General features: G+C 34.1%; 1 protein-coding gene across 1 annotated transcript; it reads left to right on the forward strand.

Annotated features, from left to right (window-relative positions):
- The first annotated feature begins 535 nt into the window (after window positions 1-535).
- LOC150097225 (uncharacterized) lies at window positions 536-1,108 on the forward strand. The gene has a single exon (XM_090407619.1). It carries the CDS (start codon window positions 536-538, stop codon window positions 1,106-1,108), a length of 573 nt encoding a protein of 190 aa, XP_090263745.1.
- Window positions 1,109-12,085: the final 10,977 nt, after the last annotated feature.

Consider the following 12,085-nt stretch of genomic DNA (forward strand, 5'->3'; position numbering starts at 1 on the left):
CATGTTTGGATATGATTTTTTTTTCATCTCTATCGTGTTCTAATAATTTTATTTTCGCTTTGCTTCTATCAATATTCTTCTGCGGCCTCATGGTGGGTTAATTAATAATAATTTATGAAAAAAAAATACAAACAAAATCAAGAAAATATGCACCTGACGAAAACTGGTACTAATAAACTTTGTTTTCATTTCTCTCGGTTCTAGTCATTCAATCTTTTAATAAAAATGTACAACAAACGTTTGTTTATCCTTGAGAAGAACAAGTTCTTCGTCTGTAGGAACAATGGAAAATTTAAAATGATCTTTTTATATAATTTATCTTTAAGTAGATCAAGAACTTCGTCTGTAGAAAATTCATAAGGCAAATACCCCACTTCGACCTATCATAGAAGGAAATGTCTCTCCAGCATACACCCTTACCAAATATCTAGAAAATTTTCTGAAATGTTTTTCCTCTAAGTCATCGTTCTTTATTAAAAACTCCGCGAATTTCGTATCATATAAAAAATATATTATTATTAAGGAAGATGAAATCATGGCAAGCTTTGACTTAGTCTCGTTATTCACCAATGTTCCTACAGACGAAGTTCTTGTTCTACTCAAGGATAAATTATCTAAAAATATCATGGCCTTACTTACTTATTGCATCAACTCAGGATACTTCAAATTTCAGGATACCATCTATAAACAGAATCGTGGTCTTGCAATGGGTAATCCGTTGTCTCCTGTACTTGCTAACATCTATCTAGAAGATCAGGAAGTTAAGGCCATCTCTTCCTATCCTTTAAAACTAAGAATTTGTAAAAGATATATTGACGACATTTTCCTGATTTGGAGCCATGGCCGTGATTCTCTCCTGAACTTCCTTGAATATCTACATAGTCAACACCAAAACATAAAATTTACGGCTGAGTTTGAAGCTAATGGTTCTCTTCCTATTTTGGACGTCAAACTGACCCGTTCCTCAGAAAAACTCAAAATCTCGATTTACAGAAAACCTACACACACTAACAGATATCTCCACGGTCATTCCCATCATAATCCTCCTCAGAAGTTTGGAATCATTTCTACTCTAGGACATCCTGCTCGCTCTCTTCTTGATGATTAGATAGAACTTAATAAGGACCTCAATTTTCTGAAGTCTACTTTCCTACTAAATGATTATTCTCAAAAAACTACTGATAAATTCCTATTAAATCCTCCCGGTCGCCGTAATGAAGAAACCATTAGTGTAAAAGGAAATATTTCTATTCCATACATATGCTCTGTCTCACCCAAATTATCCAAGGTTCTTAGAAAATACAACATAAGAACTTTATTTACTGCTCTTCCTAAAATCCGCTCACTTGTGAGCCATCCGAAACCTAGACATCATAATCTTAAATATCCTGGTGTTTTCCAGATATGGTGCAACTGTGACATACCTTACTTTGGTCAAACAGAGAAGTCAATCGAGTTACGCATTGAGAAGCACAAGAGAGACGTCACTTACAAGAGAACGCGAGCCAGTGCTTTGTCTAGTCATGTTCTATTCGCGGCCAATTCTAATGAAGAAAACTCAAGCCATACAGTCCTATGGGACAAGTTTAATAACATTTTCCATTGCCATGATGAAGTAGAAAGGAAGATAATAGAATAAAAGGAAATCATTCTCAAACCCCCTACATCTCAACAACAACCTGAGTTTACAACCTTTCAGACTTCACTGTTCTGGCTTTCACGAGATGCTATACGCATGGATACGCCCAACAATGAAGTCAACGAGGGAACCATTTTGAATGCGCAGACTTCAACGTTTCAACGTTGATATATATATATACTAATTTTCCGTGTTGTTTACAGTTATTTCCTCCATGTGTTTCTACTGGTTATTTCTTCTTTTTAATGTGCACCTGACGAAGGCTGATACAAACTGAAACTAGTCGTGTAGTACTAATAAACTTTGTTTTCATTTTTCTCGGCTCTAGTCATTCAATCTTTTTATATATAATATATATATATATATATATATATATATATATATATATATATATATATATATATATATATATATATATATATTACATTTAAATGCACTAGTTGGAGCGCTTAAATACATTAAACTAAAATTGTAAATATATATAACTCATTGTTAAACGTATAATTGCTGAAAAAAAGCAATATTGTTCAACCGCAGAAACAATAAATTGCCAACTACAGTGACTATTATTAATACATTATACAGAAAAAATATTGAAGAAAAATCTGTACGAATTTCGTTGTTACAAAAAAGAAAAAAAAAGAATTAAATCTGTTGTAAATATGTAATGACAATATGCAATCATAATTTTAATAATAATAAAGATCGAATTAAAAAAAATGTATGTACGTATCATGTGTAAGTATCACATGTAATTTAAATATTTAATCACAATTTTAATGAAAGCAAATTATTTTTGTGTGTATGTATGTAATGTATCTGAGAAATAATAAAATGTTAAAAAAAATTAATATTTTAAACCTCCATTGAGTCAAAAGTCTCATAGCGTGAGATCCGACTGTTACACACACAGTTTATCATACCATGTCTTAAATATGTTCACTGTCTCTGTGCTCATGACACTCTCAGGCAATGATTTCCAATCACTCACCACTCTCCATGTAAAAACCTGTTCCTCATCCCCCTTGTTCACACTCTCCATATACAGCCTCCAGGGATGACCTATTGTTCTCTCCTTACTTCTTCCATTATTTGCAAAACCTCCTCGACATTAATATAGTAATAACCTCATAACAACTTTTATATCTCGATCATATCCCCCTGCTCCTCTTTTCCAACAATTTCTGCAAATTGCATATTCTCAATCTGCCTTCATACTCAACATTCCAGAGACCAGAAACTACCTTAGTCAATCATCTCTGAACCTTTTATAATACATCTTCATCTTTTTGAATACCAGGTGATGAAATCTGTGCACAGTAATCCATATGTTATACAAGAGAGGCATAACTTCCTTGCTTCTACAAGGCAGCGCCCTCCGCATTATTCTCCATTATCCGCTGTGCTGTCCTCACAATTTTAGTAACCTGTCCCCGTAATATTAGGTCCTATCCACACTCACTTCGAGATCTCTCATCTCCTCTACCTCTTCCAAGATATGTTCGCCAATTGGGTACTCCACATTACATCTCCTATCATATTAATCACACCCTTAAATCATTTGCCTATAATTTTCCTCTTTCTCGTCTAGAATATCTTTAGCAATTTTACAGCAGGAAATGTAGGAAATGATCTTTATTATTGGTTCCATAATAAATTTTCAGAAAGGTGATTTATATATCTGGGAATAAAGGGGAACCAACTTCTAACTTTGGAAGATAAATGGAGATCTCTCCCTGCCTTCATCCATTCTAAGCACAATCCCATCATATTCAAACTCTCCCCCCTACACACACACACACTTTAACATTTCGCCCTCAGTTAAACCCATTTTTTGAAGTTTAATGATACATTTGATAAGCTGTGTGAAGCTGTCCAACTTGAACTTTAGTTGTTTTGGAGAAATGCACTCCTTTGTTCGCAGTGAAAGGATAAAGTGGTATTACCTGGGATCAAATAACTCCTTATTTTTTCCTGTTCATTTCTAAGCATAATGAGATCGCAAATACTCTTGGAGAAAGTGAAGATTCCAATTAGATTTTTTTGTGGTCGTGCGTTGTAGGAATACTGAAAGCTTTACCGTATGATTGCGTCATAGGGATGCAAGTTATTTGATTACCTCCGTCACGGAAAATAATGTATCTCGAGAAGAAATTTATTACTTTGATGCACTGCCAAATTTCTGAATAGAGTGAACGTATTATTATCCGTAATGAGACAAAAGGAGCTAAGAAATAAACTAGAATCGGTATTTTACCTGGATGAAGAAGAATAAGAATAGAAATTGACGATAACATATACAAATGAAAAGAAAATGAATATATACACTATCCTACCGAACAACATGCGGTACATTAAGATATAAACAAAGGAGGTAAAAATAATGTGTGTCATCTTGTCATTTTTTTTTGTCCGAAATATCTTCCTTAACAGGCCTTCAAGGCCCACAACCTTCCAAGCATGCTTGGATTTCGTAACCGAAATACGAGGATAGAATGGTCACCCCTGTGCTTCTAAGTATTCCTGGCTGTATCCGTGTGTGTTCAAGGGGCCGGTTTGCCTGCTTGCGGGATGAAAATTCCCAGATAAACTGCCGGAGAAAACCCTGCTGTCCATAGCTGACTTGGCTATGGCTGAGGAAGATCCTTCAGCTCCTCACATCGTCGACGGGAATCGAACCTAGGACACCCCTTCTCCAAATATATGGTTGCGAAGCGCAAAGCCACTAGTCTAACCGCCCGGACTTTTTTGGAACAATGCTAGTGTTAAATATTCAACTACATAATCAACTTTATGCTTTAGATGATTACTTTATTAGCAGTTGTAAGTCATGCTTGGCTACCTGGAATGTATATACCAATTGTTTCATTCTTAGAACATCTCCAAATACTTATAAATCTTATATTCACAAACAAAAGTTGGGTGACTGCATTCGATGCTAAGTATTTTCTATAATGCAGAACGTTCTACATAAGAGCACTTAGCCATGAAATGAAGGAAAGAAATTATATTTAAAAATATGGATTTCCTGAAAGAGCTAAGAAAGCTGTGCATAATGGAAAGAATTTGAAAGAAGAAAAATAAACAATAAATTAAAGAGAGTTGGATTAGTCTTATTAAGAAAGAAAGAAAAGAACAACCGTCTGTGATTCATCACTTCAGGAAAATAAGCAAAAAAAAAAGAACTGAAACCTCTTGATATCAGAACTCTAATGAGATTAAAATTGAAGTGAAAATAGAAATAATTCGAATAGACAAAAAATAATCAGAAAAATTATTAAATTAAAAATTAAAAATAGACAGCTGAAATTAGCAGGATTTTGTGAACAGCGAGGGGCCTGCAGTCATCATGTGTGTCTCTATTGACGTCAGATGTATAAACTGAGGGAACAAACAGTTTCCAAGTCCATTCTTCGCACTATCGGATTAGAACAACGGGTTTGTCTGACAAAGTCTATTTATTCTGGTAATGATAACATTTTTAACCAGCCACACAACGGGTAAATGGTTTTCGGATAAGTACCTAATTAGGCGTTCCCATCCTCAGTCCACATAATGAATAAAATCTCTTCCTTCAATGCCTCCTCAGATTTGTAGAGGGATTTCTCTTCCATGTTAAATAGAGCTCCTTTTGATTTTCTTAACATGTGCGCCTCGGAGATAGATTTCCTTCTAACGGCAGGTGTGAGAAAGACATTTTAATTAAAATTTCCTCCTTGAATTATCTTTCTTTCAAACGTTCTGCCGAAAGCACTCTGCTATTCCCGTATCTAGGCTAAAACACGGGCATCTTATCATCAAACAATCTTCGTATTTTTTTTTTTTAATTTAATAAGTCCTTGTCTGTTCTGTCAGATACCAGAAATCAAATGTGAAAGGAATCTTTACAGGTTTGAATTAAGCTAATTCTAATTTTTTTTCGGCTATGTGTCGCTATGGTAACATTTCAACTGCAATGATTTTTTTGAAATGATCAACTTTACGAAAGAAGTATGGTGGCCTATAGCGCAAGATGGTGCGATATGTAAGTTAAATAATCTAAAAATCCTGCTCTAGAGATAAAAAAACATGAAACTTCTTCGAGCCTAAAATAAGTAACGTAAGAGGTTTATCCCTAACGACGAAAATAGTCTGCCACACCTACAATTCTAATTTAGGTACAGTAGTGGAAGATATACCGCGCGGTTAGCCTAGTGGCTTTGCGCTTCGCAACCATATGCTTGGGGAAGGAGTGTCCCAGGTTCGATTCCCGTTGTAGACGTGAGGAATTTGAGGATCTTCCTCAGGCATAGCCAAGTTAGCCGGTCTTGGGCGCGGTCAGTAGGGTTTTTTCCGCCAGTTTATCTGGCGTTTTTCATCCCGCAAACAGGCAAACCGGCCCGTGAACATACGCTTCTACAGTCAAAAATATATCCCCCAGCAGCAGACCAGGCGACGGGTCGGTTGGGAATAGTACTAACAAAGAAGTCGCATCTAAAGTAACACGCGGACCCTGCATGGGAAGCGGGAATAACGCGTAAAAGAAGAAGAAGTGGAAGATATTCAGAGGAATTGATTGTATTACATGTGGAATTAGAAAAGGAACTCGACATTTTCATTTCAGCTTTGAAAATGGAAATTTTGAAAAGTCAAAACCCAAATAGTCGGGTAAGGCACGATTTTTTTTAAATTTAATATTATTAAGTATTAGTAATCACTTCTACACAATCCACGTTTCAGAAACAATGGAAGATCATTGCTATGTATATTGGCTAAGAAGTTAAGAGAAAAAGAAAGAAAGAGAGAGAGAGAGAGAGAGAGAAAGAAGGCATCTCTAGTTTTATTTCTTGAACACCTGGAAGTATGCTACTCCAACTCTAAACTTCTTTATTCAGGAAGGAAATTCTGATTTTGTTCATGTGATTCTACATTAGTGTGTCGTTTTTACTTCTCGTCAAGTAGACTCATAAAAATAAATATATCAGAAATAAATAGCTTTAGTTCTATACACCAGGTGGTGCCGCTTAACAATGGCGTTAGATTTGTGTTGGAATTTTCAAAATATAAAAAATGTTTTTTTAAATATATGAAGTAGATTATTATTATTATTATTATTATTATTATTATTATTATTATTATTATTATATTATTATTTTAAGAGAGTCCTGCAGGGAGTCAGGGACTTTTCGAGGGAGGCCACATACTTCACGCATCAGCTGTCATTGATATTAGTACCTAATATCAATTATATTTAGGGACAGTTGATTGCTCAAGATTCTGGAATAACATCTGAACATATTTATTATATATAACTTATGTATAGTTTCTTTTTCCTTCATATTTTACTTATTATTCCCTGTATAATTTACCTACTAAATTTAAACTGTTTTAATCTTAACGTATCTTAATTTTAAATAATGTTATACCAATTACTTACTAATGTACGACTTGTGTTTGATTGCTAAAATAAATAACTTAGGATATATTATTAGAATATTATCTAGTTAATTACAATCGGCAATATGTTTTTCAATTTAATCCCGTCAGGGAATTCCATACAGCAATTAATTTGAAATATTTTAATTGCCAAAAATCTCTTTATGCTGCAAATGATATTTACGAACCTATTAGCATTATCAAAACTATTTCAGTTAGAACTAATACACGACGTACAGTTTCAATTTTAGTCGCCACGTGGCGCAGTCATGTCAGTTAAATAAAAGTAAATATTTAATTTTATTTAATTACGCAAACAGGAGTATATTAGTATTTCCATCAGGGGGCGTGCAATGAATACTCAAATACAAGTTTAATTCTGTGAATGCAAAGCTAGTAACCTACGAACCCGTTATTTTGAATTTAGCCTTTATGGGAAAGCTGTCTTGCCAGTATATAAGCAGTAGGCAAATAAGAATGATTATAACAGTGCATATAATTTTTAACTTTATTCACATCGAGAAACAAATACTCACTGAAGCATAACAAGTTTCGTAATTTCATTATCTTTCTATTAGCCTATCAGGATACAACATAATGGATACGATTTAAGAAACTGGAGGAAAGCGCCCACTTAATATGCGGCCGTGATTGAAATGGCTAACTCACTCTCACCCGAGTTAAAATACACCATGAATCTTCCTCTTATAAGTCTGTCCGGAATTAGAAACCGAATATTCATCTGTGTAATATATCAGCCAAATTACAGTAGAATTTATTAAACACTTTAATGTCATTAGAGTTTATTTGCTTTACAGTAATTGACGGTATTTGTTTGGAATATATTAGTGGAACCCCATGAGTTATGAAGCGAGTAGAGATTTCGCGTAATGTAAGAAGATTTAGTGGACTCCATTTGGGATATACTCGGAGTAGCAATTATCTTTGGCATACCAATGGGAATAAAAGTTCTTGCAGTTGATGTAATTCGAAGTATGAGGCTTTAAGAATTCTTCATTTAAAGTGGTTTAATTTCTAGAATCGTGTCTTTTGGAGAAGGTCATTGTTTGCATTGATAAACACGGAAAACACTAACCTGCAAATAATTTCCTACTCCTAGTGGGAAACTCTTTTTAATGTAATATACAAACATTTATACAAAATTTATTTTTTCCTTTTTTTAGGTTTGTTGTTTACACAAATGATGCGAAATTCGTGAGTGGCAATATAAACAATAAACTTCTACTGGGGCCAATCGGAATATATACGGATGACACGTAGATGGCAGGATAGGACAGTATTCGAAAATGGCGTCTGCCAGTTACAACATTCACATCCAAAGTGCTAAATGAGGCAGTTATGCCTGCGCGACATGTAAGGCATATGGGCATTATTATATGTAATGAATTTTGCTATGTTATGATATCTATTATTTGTATTATCGTATGTTTATGTTTCTATTCTTTGTATTATTGTAATTTTATGTTTCTGTTATTGACATTATTCGAATATTTGATCGCCTTCATCTTCCCTTTATCACACTCAATGTCCTGCCATGGCAAAATAACTTGCCTTCTAAATATCTAATTATTCTATTACTTGTCGGCTAATCCTATCAGCATGGGATTAGCAATAACAAATGTAGCATCATCCGATGTTTCTCAACGCATGTGTTCTGGTCTGGTTTTCTGTTATACGGGATGAAACTCCCGAATGTCCTAGAAAACAAACCCCAACTTTCGAATAAGACGATTGCGCACCTTAAGGTGAAAAGCCCTTATAAAAATTCTTCGTTTCACTTTTGTAGACCGGAGTCCGACCTAGTTCTTTCAAACAAAAGCATGAGCGATTTTCTATCGGATTTTCTGTTTCAATTTATTTTTTCTCTTGTGATTTTTATGTTTATTTTATTTACTTTTGATAATTCTCATATTGTCATTACTCTTTTTATTTTTTATTTAATTTTATCGGTTTATTTATTTATTTATTCATTCGTATTATTAGTATACCTATAAATTACAACAAACCAGTATGGATAGTGGCCAAAAAAAGCTGAAAATTGCTTAGAGTCTTAAAGTCAGGGTTTGCTGGAAATGATTTGAGAGGCCTACTTCTATAATAAGGCCTCTCAGATCACGCTCTTAACACCTTACACCAAATTGATTGGAAAAGTACTTGTTCTTTAAGTCATACAAAAACCTGGTATGAACAAAAATTTAAATAAGCATGTGAAGATTTAATTAACCACCGCGATCTTAATAATAATAGTGGTGGCATAAAAATCCCAAAAAATTGGATGGCACACATTCAGCCCACTTAATTTTCCAGCAAACCCTGACTTTAGGACTCTAAGCAATTTTTAGCTTTTATTGGCCACTAACCATTAACCATTAACATTACTGACAGGATGAAAAGCACTAGTGCTTTTCATATTCCCCTTTATCTGTGATGAGAGTTGTTTTGGAATGGGAAGTTTGTGAGCAGTTAAGCTCGCCCTCTGAGGGCAGTTGTGTTAGCTATGATCGGTTGAGAGAAGAATAGCCTTCGGTCTTTTATGTTTGTAGTAATCAGTCTCATTGTAATTGATAGCTTGTACGATTAGTGGGTTTGAATGTGAACTTGACTTCACGAAGAATTTTTCTGCAAGATCACGAAGAAGGGAGGAGATGTATGGAGTGCCGGTTTCTCGGCGAATCTGAGAATTTCAGATGAACCACGGTGTATCCGGGATCATCCTAAGGCATTTATTTTGGATTCTCTGTAATTTTGAAATGTTTGATCTTGAAGTGAGTCCATGCTGGTAAGGTAATGACTGGACGTAACCATACTCGTCTGTTGTAATTTAGAGGTATACTTATATAAGTAATTTTTTGGTGTTTATATATATATATATATATATATATATATATATATATATATATATATATATATATATATATATACAAGAGGTTAGTTTTAATGGTTGATCCGTAACTTTAGCATACCATGTAGATTGTAGTGCAACGTTTTTATATATTATTATTATTATTATTATTATTATTTGACACCTCCAGGGACTCTAAAGACTCATCGAGGAGTGTGCCAACAGCATCGAACGATTGACCCCTTCCAACTACTAACCGCGCTCAAACTTACTTAACTGAGCCAATAGTAGCAGAGGCTCTACCAATCGACCAACCTTTGTACTCCAGATGATGATCTTAATGTGAAGGTCGCGTGTTCATTTTGGTTTATATTAAACTAAAGTTTCACTTTAATGTGGTAGTTGATTGTTTTCATAATTTTCGAAATGTATGTCTTTTTATCAGTTATTTGTATACTGTTGAAGATACCTTGAAATATCAGCAAAGTTAATATTGAATAATTTGCCCAGACTTCTACATCATCAGAAGAAGACATTCAGGAGTTCTACATAGATTTTCAAAAAGCAGTACAGCAGACATCAAGTCAGGATATTCTAATTGTAATGGGGGACTTAAACGCAAAAGTTGGCAAAGACTGGGATACCTAGCCAAGAGTATTTGGAAAGTTCGGGTATGGAGAACGCAATGAACGTGGCGAAAGACTGCTAAACTTCTGCTCAAATAATATACTAATAATAACCAACACTCTCTTTAAACATCCAAATCCCCAAAGAAAATGGACATGAATATCACCAGACAGACAAACCAAGAATATCATAGACTATATTATTGTAAACCAAGGATGGAAATCAAGTATCCTAAAATGCAGATCCTTCTCTGCAGATTGTGGATCAGACCATAAGCTAGTATTAGCAAACCTAAGAATAAAGTTAAAATCTGGAAGCACTTTTAGAGTCAAAAGGAGACTGAATGTAAAACAAACTAAAAGACAACAATATTCAAAGAAAATATCAACTAGAACTAGATAAAAATCTCAAGGAACTACCAAAACAGAATATAAACATTGAAGAACATTGGGGCCAATTAAAGGAAATAATATTAAATTCGGCAGAAAAAACAATAAGTTACACAGAAAGAGAACATAAAAAGGATTGGAACTCGAATGGAGTAAAAATGTTACGCGATCAAAAGAAAAGCATGAAACTAAAACAGAATTATAACAGAAATGAATATAATAGATTATCCAGAGAAATTAGAAAACTAGTTAAAAGAGACAAGAATAACTGATTAGAAGAAAAATGCAAAATGGCAGAAAAGCTATCAAAAGAAAATAAACCTCATGGATTATATAAACAAATAGACCAAATTAGTAAGACATGGACAACAAAAATTATAATGATCAAAAACAAAGAGGGACAACTAATTGAAAGTAAAACAAAAATAATGACCAGATGGGAAGAATACTTCAAAGATGTATACAATAAAAACAGATCCCAGGATATATCGATTCCAGCCACTGAAATGGAAGAGGAAACAAATATCTTTACCCAAGAAATAATAACACACAGCATAGAAAAACTCAAAACTAGGAAAGCACCTGGCATTGATCAAATACATGAAGAATTCTTAAAAGCAGGAAAGGAACAACTTTTGGAACCATTAAAAACATTATTTGAAAGGATCTACAAAAACGAAGCAGTGCCTACTGATTGGACCAAATCAGTCATAACTCCTATATACAAAAAAGGAGATAAAACAGAATGCAATAATTACAGAGGCATTAGCCTCCTCAGTATTCCAAGTAATGTTTTTAGGAAAGTACTCCAAAAAAAAATTAAGCCATATATAGAACTGGCACTAGGAGAAGAACAAGCTGGTTTCAGACCAGGGAGAAGCACAATTGATCAACTATTCACCTTAACACAGCTAATAGAAAAGACACTAGAGTACAACCAAAGTTGCTACATAAATTTCATAGACTTGAGTCAGGCATTTGAGTCAATCCGTAGAAGAGAACTATGGAAAACTATGGAAGAATTTGGAATTCCCAAGAAAACCATAGGAATAATAAAGAATCTGTATGAGAAATCTGAAAGTGCAGTACGAAAGGAGGACACCTTAACCAACTTGTTCTACACAGAGAGCGGAGTAAGACAAGGATGCAATC

This window comes from Typopeltis vanoorti, chromosome 17 (assembly GCF_054136105.1).
Source record: "Typopeltis vanoorti isolate ZY-2024b chromosome 17, IOZ_Tvanoo_1.0, whole genome shotgun sequence".
Taxonomy (NCBI): Eukaryota; Metazoa; Arthropoda; class Arachnida; order Uropygi; family Thelyphonidae; genus Typopeltis; species Typopeltis vanoorti.